Source organism: Pangasianodon hypophthalmus, chromosome 1, assembly GCF_027358585.1.
Source record: "Pangasianodon hypophthalmus isolate fPanHyp1 chromosome 1, fPanHyp1.pri, whole genome shotgun sequence".
Lineage (NCBI taxonomy): Eukaryota > Metazoa > Chordata > Actinopteri > Siluriformes > Pangasiidae > Pangasianodon > Pangasianodon hypophthalmus.
The window spans coordinates 9,575,122-9,589,694 of record NC_069710.1 but is presented as its reverse complement, the minus strand read 5'-3'; the positions used below and the strand labels follow the sequence as shown (position 1 = coordinate 9,589,694).

The following is a 14,573-nucleotide window of genomic DNA, read 5'->3' as shown; positions in this document are numbered from 1 at the left end:
GTCTCGTCTGTTTGAACCCAATTATCAATTACATTTGGTTAATTGGTTGATTGAGTAACTAATGTAACTAAAATTATTTTTTCACATGGGGCCAGTTGTTGGGTAACTTTTTTTCCTTCAAAGAATAAATTGATCATTTAACAACTATACTTTGTTTACTCACGCAGTCTTTGTCTTGTTTTAAATTTTGTTTGAAGATCTGAAACCATTAAGCATGACTAATATGCAAAAATATAGGAAACCAGGAAGGGGCACATATGTTTTCATGGCACTGTAGTTTAAAATAAATAAATAAATAAGTAAATAAATAATCATGTGTATTTACATAATTCTGTAATTATTTCAGGTCTTGTGTATTGTTTTTCAATACGCTAACATAGAAGAATTATAATAAAGTGATTTTTTTTTAAAATTTCATTTTACAGGATGTATCACATAAGTTCATCATTGCTGTCCTCATGGAATACATTCGCTCGCTCAACCAGTTCCAAATCACAGTTCAGGTACAACACTTAGAGTAAAGGTGCACAGACAGTTTCAGAAGTATTGTGGTTATTTAGCTTAATCTCACACTGAAGATATGATAGATTTTGTCTTTAACTAAAGCAAATTTATTTTAAGAAAATCAAAAATTCTTTTTAATACTTTTACACATTTAATACTAATGCAGTCTCACTTTGTAAACATAACAGCACTGAGTGTGCTCCAATAATGCTTGATGAGATGGAGAATGGAGAACACAAAGTAAGGAATCTGAGTACCATGGCCACAGACTCACTGAAACTGGACAGTTGAAGATTGGAAAAAGATCAGGGGATTTTTTCTTATCTTCAGCTGTCCAGTTTCAATGAGCCTGTGCTCATGATAGATTGAGATTCCTGACAGAAGTGGAACCCCATGTGGTCTACTGCTGTTGTAGCCCATCCAGCTCAAAGTTTGATGTTTGCTGAGATGCTTTTCTGCTCATCACGATTGTAAAGAGTGATTATTTGAGTTACTATATCCTTCGTGTCAGTCAAGAAAAGGAACTGGCCATTTTCCTCTGACCTCTCTTATGAACAAAGCGTTTCCTCTCAAAGAACTAAGTCACTCAGTGCTTTTTTTTTTTTTTTTTTTTTTTTTTTTTTTTCCCTCTTTTTCCCCCCTTCCCCTCCCCACCATTCTGTGTGAAAACTTTTGAACAGAATGGAGACGTGTACATTTTTCTTATTTTGCCTAAATATCGTATTTTTTCATTTAGTACTGCCCTTCAGAGGCTACAGAAGATAGTTACATGTTTCCCAGGAGACAAAATAAGTTAAATTTACCCTGATCTTCAAATTCAAAAAGTTTTCACCCCCCGGCTCTTAATGCATGTTTTTTTCCTTCTGGAGCATCAGTGAGCGTTTGAACCTTCTGTAATAGTTGCATATGCATTGCTTTTGACCTCAACTGTATACATATACACACACACACAGTCCACTTTATTAGGAATGCCTGCATATTTATGCAGTTATCTCATCAGCCAATTATGTGGCAGCAGCGCAATGCAAAAATCATGCAGATACACACAGTCCAGTTCATAATTATTTGGACATTGACACAAATTTTGTACGTTTGCCTCTGGATACCACCACAATGGATTTGAAATGAAGAAATCAAGATGTCATTGAAGTGTAGACTTTCAGCTTTAATTCAAGGGGTTTATCAAAAATAATGCATTAAATGTTTAGGAATTACAGCCATTTTTTACAGCGTCCCTCCATTTTCATAGGCTCAAAAGTAATTGGACAGTTGACTGATAAGCAGTTTAATGGCCAGGTGTGGCCTGTTTCCTCGTTATTTCATGACAACTTAAGGAAATAAAAGGTCTAGGCATTTGGTAGCTGTTCAAAGTGTTCCAAGAAAACATTCCCCACACCATTATGCCACCTCCACCAGCCTGGACTGTCAGCAGAAGGCAGGTTGGATCCACAGATTCGTGCCGTTGGCACCAAATTCTGACCCTACCATCTGTTTGCCTTAGCAGTATTCGAGATTCATCAGACCAGGCTACGTTTTTCCAGTCTTCAGCTGTCTAGTTTTTGAGCCTGTGCCCACTGCCGCATCAGCTTTCTGTTCTTGGATGACAGAAGTGGAACCTGATGTGGCCTTCTGCTGTTGTAGCCCATCTGGCAAGTCAAGGTTTGACGTGTTGTGCATTCCGAGAGGCTTTTCTGCTCACCACAAATGTACAGAGTGGTTATCTGAGTTACTGTATCCTTTCTGTCAGTTCGAACCTTTCTGTCAGCTCGAACTTGTCTGACCATTCTCCGCTGACCTCTCTCATCAACAGGTTTATTAATCTGCAGAACTGCTGCTCACAGTATGTTTTTTTTTTTTTTTTTTTTCTTTTTCTTTATTGCACCATTCGGAGTAAACTCTGGAGACTTTGCGTGAAAACCTGAGGAGATCAGCAGTTATACAAATACTCAAACCAGCCCGTCTGGTACCAACAATCATGCCACAGTCAAAATCACTGATCACATTTTTTCCCCATTCTGATGGTTGATGTGAGTGTTACCTGAAGCTTCTGGCCCGTATCTGCATGATTTTATACATTGCACTGCTGCCACACAATTGGCTGATTAGATAATTGTATGAAGAATGAGTAGGTGTACAATAGGGGTGTGTGTGTGTGTGTGTGTGTGTGTGTGTGTGTGTGTGTTTGTGTACACATACATACATACATACACACACACGCTACCTGGCCAAAAAAAGATCGCCGTTTGGATTTAATACTTAAGAGCCTATGATCATTATTGCAGTGATTAATATGTTTCAGCTGGCAACAATTCTTTTAACCATAAATGATGCAGAGGAAGAAATATTCTGTGGTCCATGTTGGAAGACATATCCAGTTGAAAAGATATTACTGTGTTTTAGAAGGGGCAAATTATTAGCCTGCATCAAGCAAAGAAGGCAACTAAGAAGATTGCTGAAATCACTGGAATTGGGTTAAGAGCTGTCCAACGCATTATTAAAAGAAATGTGGTCGGAAAAAAATCTTGAATGATTGTGATCTAAGATCTTTAAAATGCTTGGCGAAGTCACATCATAAAAAAACAACAGCAGTATTCACGGCTACAGAGTGAAAGTATTTAATAGTGAAAGTAAGAGCATTTCCACACGCACAGTCCGACAAGATCTTACAGGATTGGGACTAAACAGCTGTGTGGCCACAAGAAAGCCACTTGTTAGTGAGGCTAATCAGAAAAAAAATTACTTTAATTTGCAAGGGAGCGTAACGATTGGACTGTGGGGCAATGGAGAAAGGTCTTGATGTGGTCTGATGAGTCCAGATTTACAACGTGATGGGCGCGTCAGTGTAAGAAGGGAAGCACACGAAGGTATGCACCAGTCATAGTGCCTGCTGTACAAACCTCTGGAGGCAGTTTTCTGATCTGCAGTTGTTTCAACTGGTCAGATCTAGGCTCAACAACATTATGCGGCAATAAAATGAAGTCCGCTGAGTACCTGATTGTCATCCTGGAATACGCCTGTGCCGTCAGGGAAGAAAAAAATCCATTGATGGGACAAACTGGTACAATGTCATGATTTACGTGGCTCAAATTGTGAAAGGAATAAGGAATCATTTTAACACATGAATTGGCCACTACAGACTCTTGACCTTAACCCCATAGGAAGTCTTTGGGATGTGCTGGAGAAGACTTTACGGAGTTTTTCAACTCTCCCATCCTCAATACAAGATCTCGGACAAAAATTAATACAAGGGATGGAAATAAATGTTGAGATGTTGCATAAGGTTGTTGAAACAATGGCAAGATGAATGTGTGCCATAATCAAAGCTCAAGGCGGTGCAAAGAAATATTAGAGCAAGCAACTTGTTTTTTGTTTTTTTTTTGTGTATGTGTGTGTGTATGTATGTGTATATATATATATATATATATATATATATATATATATGTAATATATAATAGTTTGTGGTTTTTGTTTAGATGCAATTTTGGAAACATAAGACATGCTGCCATATTCTTTTTGGAGAGAACAGGCTTTTTCCTAGCCACACTTCAATGAAAGCCTTACTCATTCAGTCTTTTTCTGATCGTGCTGTCATGAACATAAACATTTAATGTTCATACAGTGGCCCATAGGTCACATGATGTAGCTCTTGGGGTTTTCTTTATATCTCTGTCCATTAAACATCTGACCTTGGACTGAATTTGCTGGGGTGCCAACTCCTGGGAAGATTTGCAATGATCTTGAAGGCTCTCCATTAGTAAACATTTCTTCTCACTGTAGAATGGTGAATTTCAGATTGTTTAGAGATGGCCTTATAACCCTTCCTAGATTAATGAGCAGCAACAGTTGCTTCTCTGAGGTCATGGCTGATGTCCTTTCTTCTTCTTCAACTGAGGTTGTTTGTTTATAGAAGTTGATGAGGACCACACAATTGTTATTTAGGCCCTGATAAATAAAAACATAGAATTGAAGGAGGGTGTACTTTCTTTTTTCCCATGACTGTATACTAGTATTAGGCACCCTATTTTTTTAGTACAAATTTTGTTATAGATAGATTTTTTTTTTACCTTTTATTTAATGACTTCTACATGCTTGCATCAGTACAAAACCATTTTATATTTCCAAACATTTCCAACAAAAAATGTTACAGCAAAATGTTTGTATATCAGTAACAAAAGGAACATATTACATAATGGACCACTTTTTAGACAAAAAAAACATAATGCAGGCTGGTGGGTTTTACATGCAACAAAAAAAAGTATGACCATCAAAGTCTCCAGAACTGTGGCAGATTCAGTCAAGTGGGTTTTTATTGTCATTCCTCTATATAGCTTGTATACATTGGAACAAAATGTCATTTGTCCAGGACCATGGTGCAACACAGAACAGCATACAAGACTACCTAAAACCATTCAGGCCATCACAGACTACAAAGCAACACCACTTGTCTGCGATGGTGACGCCTTGCTCCCAGATGCCCCTGAACGATTTCCACACATGGTTTGAAACACAGAACAACATGGCAGCAGGGAAGACCACCCCAACTCCCACCAACCAAGTATTTCCTCTGTCTGCAGTAGACATCAGCAGCTTGGCCAGGTGCTCAGGGAATCTGCTGATCAGCTTGTAGATGTCCTCAAAGACATCGAAGCACTTCATAATGATAGGTGAGAGTACAACCGGCCAGTAGTCATTCAGGCAGGACACAGATGATTTCGTCAGCACAGGTATGGTAAGGTGGTCGTCTTGCAGCACATAGAGACAACTGCTTGGCTCAGGGAAATGTTGAAGATGTCTTTGAGGACATCTACAAGCTGATCAGCAGATTCCCTGAGCACCTGGCCAAGTATGTTGTCAGGACCTGCAGCTTTCCATGGGTTAACTCTGGACAGAGTTCTGCTGATGTCTACTGCAGACAGATGAAATACTTGGTTGGTGGGAGTTGGGGTGGTCTTCCCTGCTGCCATGTTGTTCTGTGTTTCAAACCATGTGTGGAAATCGTTCAGGGGCATCTGGGAGCAAGGCGTCACCATCGCAGACAAGTGGTGTTGCTTTGTAGTCTGTGATGGCCTGAATGGCTTGCCACATGTGCTTTGTGTCGTTGGCATTTAGGAAGTGACCATTGATTCTTATTGCGTAGTTGTGCTTCACCTCTTTGATAGCCCGGGACAGATTGGCCCTTGCCGTGAGGAGGGCTGCCTTGTCATCAGACCTGAAGGCAGTGTCTCTGGTTTTCAACAGTGAGTGCATTTCAGCAGTCATCCACAGTTTCTGGTTTGTGGTGATGGTCTTGAAGGAAGTCGCATCATCTATGCACTTGCTGATGTAGCCAGTCGTTGATGCTGTGTATTCCTCCAAGTCTGTGGTGTTGCGGTATGTAGCCTCTCTAAATATATTCTAGTCTGTTGAGGTGGGAGCAGGGTGCAGCCTTGTAAGCACCATGAATTTTCGTGTAAACATGATCTAAAGTGTTTGTACCATGGGTTGCAATATTAACATGCTGGTTGAATATTGGTGGCACTGATTTCAGATTTGCATGGTTAAATTCACTGGCGACAATGAAAAATCTATCAGGATGTGCTGTCTGTAAGCTACTGATAACCCTGTAGAGTTCGCTTAGCGCTTCCCTTGCGTTAGTGCCAGGTGGAATGTACACTGCAACAATGAGCAGAAAGAAAGTTATTCATCTGTGCAACCATCTAAGGCTGCAGTGAAACCAGTGAATATTCAAAATGCTTGATGTAATAGCTGCAGTCAAAACATAACATTCCTTGGGGTTCCTTAGTTCCAAGAGTGTAGATAAGCTCCTCCTCCTTATATTTCCTTACTTCAAGGCTCTCACAACAACTGTTCATGCAAACAGAGATGTCGTTAATATTATGTTTATCACTGTTGAAGAGTCTTGCCACTGGAAAGGAGAAGTAGCCTGTCTCCTCTTAGTTTCTCCAATGTATAGCTAATTACGTCTCTTACAGGAAAGACAATAAACAACTCCTGCTGTGATGAAAGACAAGTGATGGGTAATAAAAATTTTTCCTTTTGGGCCTGTGGTTTTAGTGGTTCTGTTAATAAATTTACAGGTGGAACATCTACAACGGTTGCACACAAGAGTGCCACAGGTTCTATGGACTTTGATTATGTAATTCATTCTTCACAAGCAGGTCTTGGATGTTTTTGTCCCATCGGTAGGACATCAGCAGAGGTTCCTTGAAAAGGGAAGCTGTCTCAGGATAGTGCTGGAGGATTTTGAAGTGTTAATGTATAACATTCATCACTGTTTTATTAGTGTGATGATAACAAGCACCAAAGAAATTCTCTCTGTCCTAGCAGTGGAATGTGTGGAGGTCAGTGCATCTGTTCTCTCTATAGTGTTAACATGGGCCATAGCATAATCTATGACCTTATTAAGGAATGCAGAGTTTCAAGAAACTGAAAAAGTGTGTTTGAGCAAGGAGTTCCACAAACCTGACTGAATTACACCAGTTCTGTCATGAAATTCGAGATATTCTAAGTATTGTGAGATGCTTATGGAAGGCTACCCCAAGGGTTTTATTCAAGTTAAGCAATTAAAAGGCAATTCCACCAATTACTAATGAAGTGTATGTAATCTTTTGACCTACTGAAAATCTGACATAGTAAATAAAAGCCAAAATAAATCTGTATCTTAGCTGTTATTACAAAATGATTTCTTAGGGAAATAAAGTAGATACCCTAATTGACTTAACACAGGAAATACGTGGAATTGTGAAAAATTGAGTTCGACTAATTGTCTTTAGCCTATTGCCCTAACAATGTATAGACATTTTTAGGGGCATGGCTGCTTCTGTAGTCATTGCCTGATTCATGAAGGTGAATACACATATTTTTTGCAGTTAACAAATGATTTTGGATTTTAATGAAACTGAGTCCAAAAGCACCACCAGCAGTCATAAGAAAAACACACCGAATGATTTGAAGCGAGGCTGTGGGCTAACTGTATCAAGTTCAGTGCGGTAGATTCATGCAGCCACGATAGTCATATCAGGTGATTACACAAAGTGACACGCCCTCTGGTTTTATTCTCCATGTGGGTTAATATCTTTCAGCCAGTTTTGGTAACACTTCCTTTATACGTCATCAGCAGGTGTGTTACGGACTCAGTTGGGAATGTAATGAACATGAATGAGGTAGATTATCATTTATCTATCATAATTTTTTCACTAAAATGTGTTTGAACGAGAAACTAAAAGTTGATTATTTATGTGTATGTATGTGTATATATATATATATATATATAGTTGGGTCCATAAGTATTTGGACAGTGACACAATTTTCGTAATTTTGCTTCTGTACACCACCACAATGGATTTGAAATGAAGCAATGTGATTGAAATGTAGACTTTCAGCTTTTATGCAAGAGGTCTAACAAAAATATTGCATTAACTGTTTAGGAATTACAGCCTTTTTTTTTTTTTTTTTTTTTTTTTTTTTTTTTTTTTTAAAGTCCCTCAATTTTATACTTCAGCCACCTTCAGTTGCTCCTTTCTGCCTTCAATTTTGTCTTCAGTAAGTGAAAGGCGTGCTCCATTGGGTTGAGGTCAGGTGACTGGGCCATTTAAGAACATTCCATTTCTTTGCCTTAAGAAGCTCTTTGGCTTCTTTCACGGCATGTTTTGGTCATTATCCATCTGTACTGTGAAGCGCCATCCTATCAGTTTTGCAGGTTTTGACTGAATCTGAGTGGAATATATAGCTCTATACACTTCAGAATTTATCGTGCTACTTCTATTAGCAGTCGCATCATCAATAAACACCAGTGACCCAGCTCCACTGGCAGTCAATACATGACACAATATGCCATAACACTGCCTCCACCATGTTTGACGAAGACATGGTGTGCTTTGAATAATGTGCCCTTCCTTTCCTTCTCCATACTCTTCTCTTCCCATCTTTCTAGTACAAGATAATCTTGGGTTCATCTGTTCAAAGAATCTTGTTATTGAACTGGGCAGGCTTTTTAGACGTTTTTCTAGTACAGTCTAATCTGGTTCTTTAGTGTTACCAGTGGTTTGCATCTTAAGGTAAACCCTCTGTATTTACATTCATGAAGGTGTCTCTTGATTGTAGACTTTGACAACGATACACCTACCTCCTTGAGAGTGTTCTTGACTTGGCTAGATGTTGTGAAGGGGTTTTTCTTCACCAGGGAATGGATTCTGTGATCATCCACCGTAGTTGTCTTCTGTGGTCTTCCAGGCCTTTTGGTGTTGCTGAGCTAATGATGGCCTCCTTCACTTGCATCAACACCTCTTTGGACTGCATGTTAACAGTTCCCATGAACAGCTACCCAATGTAAATTCAACACTTGAAATCAACTCCAGACATTTTATCTCCTTAATTTGTAATGAAATAATCAGGAAACAGGCCATACCTGTCCAGGAAACTGCTTATCAGTCAATTTTCCAATTACTTTTGAGCCTGTTAAAATGGAGGGACTATGAAAAAAATGGCTGTAATTCTTAAACTGTTAATACAATATTTTTACTAAACTCCTTGAATTAAAGCTGAAAGTCTACACTTCAATGACATCTTGATTGCTTCATTTCAAATCCATTGTGGTGGCAGATAATTCTGTGTGGTGTAAAGTGTAACAAGAAATCCATATAGAACCAGTGGCACTGAGCATGCATTAATGGGTTTTAGGTGACGCAAACTACATATAACGTGATAAAATCATGGCTGAAGCTAATCCACCTCATTTCCTTTAAGGAAAAAATGGAGGTCAAGGAGTGAGGTGTGGGCATTTTTTTGCCTACCTTACAGATGACCAGGGTAATCCAAAAGAATACCTTGAATTGGACAAAACATCTTGCTGACAAGCATCCTGACCATTACTGAGATCTGACAGGTTAGCTAATTGTCCTGTAGAAGATTTTGGTTTGACAAAAAATTTTAATAGGACAGGCGTCCCAACAAACTCAGTCCAAGGTCAGACCGTTTACTGCTCTGAGTTATAAAGAAAAACCCACGAGCTACATCATGTGACCTACAGGCCTCTGTAAGGAAATTAAATCTTTATGCTCATGACAGAACAATCAGAAAAATACTGAACAACTGTGGCTTTCATGGCAGAGTGGCTAGGAAAAAGACCCTTCTCTCAATGTGAGAAATGATGTGTGAGGCTGATAAACTCCTACAGAAAATGCTTCAAGTTATTGTTGATAAAGTTGGTTTTACTTGTTACTGAACTATAGGGTATACTTACTTTTTGGGGGGAAAAAATTACTACATATTGGAATCTGTTGTGGGTTTTTTTTTTTTTTTTTTTCTGTCACCTGAAGTTATTTGTTTATAGTTGGTGAAGACCACACAATTGTTGTGTATATATAATAATATTATAGACTGTATGTGTCAAGTTCGTTTTGTATGTTTAAGATGAGAGCTGATTGTTTTCTATAATTCAAACTAGTGATTCCTGGATGTAGATACTCTATATTAATTAAATTATTTAAATTAATTAATAAGTAATTCAAAAGGTATTCGAAACACACCGAACCTGTTAAAATGCAATATGATAAATGATGTTTGTTCCTTTTTACTTTATCTTTTGAACATTTATCAGTGAAATAACCATAAAGAACTCTCTAGGACTTCTAGTAATGGCCTTGTGAATGATGGCAACAAAACTATGGAGTCTAGACTATGCATATACCTGCATCATAGACAATCAGGCTTTCCTAAAATAAAATATACTTGAGAAGAAGCTGTGGGGATAGTATTTGATTCTTTGCAGTGTTGCCAACTCTTTTCAGAGGGGGGAAAAAAGTAGCTAAAACATGGTGAAAAAAGTTGCTAGAAGTCGCTAGATGTCCTAGACTAATTTGCATATTCCTTGATTCAATTTGATCATTTGCGTATCAAATTACAAATTAGGGAATATGAAGAAGCTGTTTGAAGACACATAGAAAAGAAAAGCATAGAATAGAATTTTGTCAGAATAAAAAATAGTTTACTATTTATTTCTTAATAGAAAGAAGATTTCTTTGGTCACGGCACCACAAACTAACCTTTTACAAAATAAAAAAACACTATAACTTCTATCAAGAATGCAGACAAAAACAGTAGTGAAGAGCCGTCATGGCCAAGACATAGATGGTATATCACACTTTGGTTATTATAAATATCGGTAAGCGCAACTCTTTCAAGCTTTACACACTGGTGGTGAGTAAACTCTGTATAATCAGACTGGGATCTCATGAAACATGAAAGGTGTGTTTGTGGACTTTTTTTTTTTCCCTTGCAGGTAGTCAGATATGAAGCTCTCAAGGCAAAGAAAGGCCATGTTCATTAAAATGAGAGCATATATGGTGATTGTGTGGCATTGAACACACATACTGCTTTCTTTCATTCATTAATCATTAACTGCATTATCCTGGTCAGGGTAATGGTGGTGTAAATTACTAATCTATTCATATTTTTTGAAACAGAACCAACTCAGTTCATCAGAAAATAATGTCGGCTGGTGCAAACAAAAAACTTCAAGAGCAGGTTCTTGAGTGATTGTTCTATAGTGTCTGTGGGAGTGGGTGGATCTGGTCAGAATTCCTTTAGGTGAGGGCGGGAATGGGATTTTAAAAAAAGTCTTGTGCACACTTCTGTTATGTACTGTGGAATTTTTGCCTGCTAACTAGAGAAGAATTGCTTTTATGTAATTCCAGCATATTGGTAGACCTAATTAGCCCCACATTCTGCACTCCATCTCCATTTTTTTTTTGTTGTTTATGCTGATGTATAAAGTTGCTTAGTTGTTTTATACTTTTTCTACAGCCATTCAGTAATAGAGGAAAATCATACTGTGTTGACATGCTTTCTTTGGTATCACACACAGCACTACTTTTATGAGTTGGTTATCAAAACTCTGGTCCAGCATAATCTCTTCTACATGCTTCACCAGTTCCTCCAGTATCACGTGCTGAGTGACTCCAAACCACTGGTGAGTTCAGTTCTAAGAAAATTCAATTCAGTTTAATTCAATTTTATTTGTATATCGCTATTAACAATGGACATTGTCACAAAGCAGCTTTACAGAAATAAATCGATTCAAATTAAGTTAAACCAAAATAAATTGTATATATGTGAATTTATCCCTAATGAGCAAGTCAGCGGCGACGGCGGAAAGGAAAAACTCCCTAAGACGATATGAGGAAGAAGTCTTGAGAGGAACCAGACTCAAAAGGGAACCCATCCTCATCTGGGTGCTAACGGATAGTGCAATAATAAATAAATCCCTTCTATAACCGTGTACTATATGGACAAATGCAATTGTGTGACCTGTAAATTCATCATAGTTTTCACAAGTCCAGTTTGTTAAACCTGTCCACTGTCCACTGATGGAGTCCTGAGTATAAAGCTGCTTGTGACAACCGCAGCCCCAAAGCCACCACAGTATACCTCCCCATATGAGATCTCCAAGCCATCAGCAAGGCCCCCAAGTGGCATCATCCCCAGTAATCCCACTGATCTTCAGGCCGTCCATGTAGGGCCACCCCCAGCAGCGAGTGATCTCAACCGATGAGAACTCCAACTAGAAGTAGGGTAGCAGGATGGAGAGGTCCGGAGGGGTCAGGCAGGTCCGGTGAGCAGAAGGGGTCAGGATCACGGGTATCTCAGGAGTAGAGGGAGAGAGAGGGAGAGATTGTTACGTATGATCTTGTCATGTAATGGTTAAGGGCAATGTACTTTGCGTGCAGAGTGCAAGCAGGGACTCCGGCAAGACTAGCTATGACAGCATAACTAAAAGGGAGAGCCAGAAGGTAACACAGACATGAGGTCGCCCTGGGACATAGAGCGGCCAGCCATTCCACCGTCAACAAACCTAGGGGTTTGGATAGGGGTGATGTGGTCATATCTTCTGGTTCCTGTAAGGACTCTCGCTGCGGAAGCATTCAGCATGCTTCTAGAAGTTCTGTACAAAACAACTATGCATAAAAGAGGTTAAATTAAAGGAAAGACCAGCAGTGTCTTAGTAATATGATGGGCCACCACTAGCCAGCAAAACAGCTTCAATGCATCTTGGCATAGACTGTACAAGTCTCTGGAACTATACTCGCAGGATGGACCACCAAAACTTCCAAAGGATATTAAACCCCCATCGTATTCCTGTTTTGATGATGTTGGTGAAGAGGGTTAACATGTCGGTCCAAAATCACATTACTATGTAATTGCTTACAGTGTTCTCAGTAATAAATCCAGTGTGCAATCACACATTGCTTAATAGCATGTTTTTTCATTGTGTTATAACTGACACCATTCTTTAATACATCATATAAACCTATAAAATTAAAATGAACAAATTTTAAATGCATCACTTCTCAGTTTTAATGGTACATAATCTGCCTTGTAGTAGTAGTTTTGTCATTTAGGTACTAGCTCACTATATTGTTTTCCTCCGGTTTAGGCCTGCCTGCTGCTGTCACTGGAGAGTACATACCCTCCTGCTCACCAGCTCTCTCTAGATATGCTTAAGGTAAAAGACAAATTCATAAGTCTGTTTTTGTTCTGCTGTGATTATGTTGAATGCATTAATAAGAGTTACAAATTAATTGTGAAACTTGTCTGTGTATGTGTGTGTAAAACAGAGGCTCTCCACAGCTAATGATGAAATTGTGGAGGTACTCCTGTCAAAACAGCAAGTACTCGGAGCTCTCCGTTTTGTCCGCAGTGTTGGTGGCCATGACAATGTCTCAGCACGCAAATTTTTGGATGCTGCACGACAGACAAATGATACAATGCTTTTCTATACAATATTCCGATTCTTTGAGCAAAGAAACCTTAGGTTACGTGGCAATCCTGCTTTTAACCCAGGTAGCTGGGGCTGACCTGCTTTATATTCTTAAATGTTGTTAATGAGCGCACATCAGATACCTTTTAATTTTATTGTTGTCTTTTCCAGGAGAACACTGTGAGGAGCATGTCACTTACTTCAAAGAAGTGTTTGGAGAGCAAACACTGATGAAACTTCCAGTTGTCTGAAGTAAAGGATGTAGATTTGGTTTTGACAAACTGCACAATTTCTATGCTGTTTTTAAGCATGATGTAAACGCTATAAAATGCTTTTTGATTGATGCACTGAAAGTAATAGTAAGCACAACCATGACATGGTTAAACATGCAATTACTGCATTTTGACCAAGATTTAGTAGGGTATTTCATGTGAATGGGACTCCTCAAACCAGCCAGAAAACAAGTGGTTAAAATGCTCAAAGCACCCCAAATATGTATTGGACAAATAATAGATTGTGAAGCTATAATTTGTAATGTGATCATCTTTAGTTGGAAAGCAGGCAAAATGTTTAGATCATGAGAAAATATTTTACTTGAATGTTCATTATTTTGGCATGATTAATATTTTAAAAATGCTGAATGAAGTGGTTTATATATTTTGAGAGGTGAATTGGACATGTAAATAAAAGAATGTAACATTTCTCACAGTGCACAATAGAGCTAAATCCATTTTTATCATTGTTGCCTTGTGTATATGTATGTTATATCAGCAACATGTAACATGCAACAAAAAAAGCCAACATCTTTGAATCAGAGAAGAAGAAAACTGTTTTTAACAGTGCGGTTGAGCTGCTATAAGTTGCTCTGAGCTGTTGGAGCTATCGATTTCACTTTGACTAGTGTTTTTGCAAGTGTGTCATCCACCATCACACTCCAGCCTGCTCTTACCCTGACTCACAGTGGCTCAGTCATGACCCAACGAAGTAGCCAGAAATCAATAAGTTTCCTATAAAAGCTGAAGATTTTTTGACAATAGGTGAAGCAATTTTAGCAATTTGAAGTGGGCAGTGCAAACGGAAAGTTTAACGTTATGCAAATGTGAAGGTTTAGGCAACTACCAACCTTACTGTGAAACATTATGGCCAAATGTATGTGGACACCTGACCATCACACACACATGCCCATTTGAAAACCATGGACATTAACGTGAATTTGGTCCATCCTTTGCTATTATAACGGCCTCCACTCAACTGGGAAGGCTTTCCCCTATATTTTCGAGTGTGGCTGTGGAGATTTGTGCCCATTCAGGAA

At 38.7% G+C, this 14,573-nt stretch overlaps 1 protein-coding gene across 2 annotated transcripts in view; it reads left to right on the top strand.

Annotated features, from left to right (window-relative positions):
- The window catches only part of rmc1 (regulator of MON1-CCZ1), a 39,615-nt gene extending 25,638 nt beyond the window's left edge, over positions 1–13,977 (top strand). For both annotated transcript variants that reach the window (XM_053241731.1, XM_026947163.3), the window contains 5 exons: positions 426–503; positions 11,369–11,473; positions 12,938–13,006; positions 13,119–13,344; positions 13,433–13,977. In XM_053241731.1, coding sequence (XP_053097706.1) covers positions 426–503; positions 11,369–11,473; positions 12,938–13,006; positions 13,119–13,344; positions 13,433–13,512 — 558 coding nt within the window. In that variant the 3' untranslated portion in view covers positions 13,513–13,977. The remainder of the gene's footprint in view (positions 1–425; positions 504–11,368; positions 11,474–12,937; positions 13,007–13,118; positions 13,345–13,432) is intronic.
- The last annotated feature ends 596 nt before the right edge of the window (positions 13,978–14,573 follow it).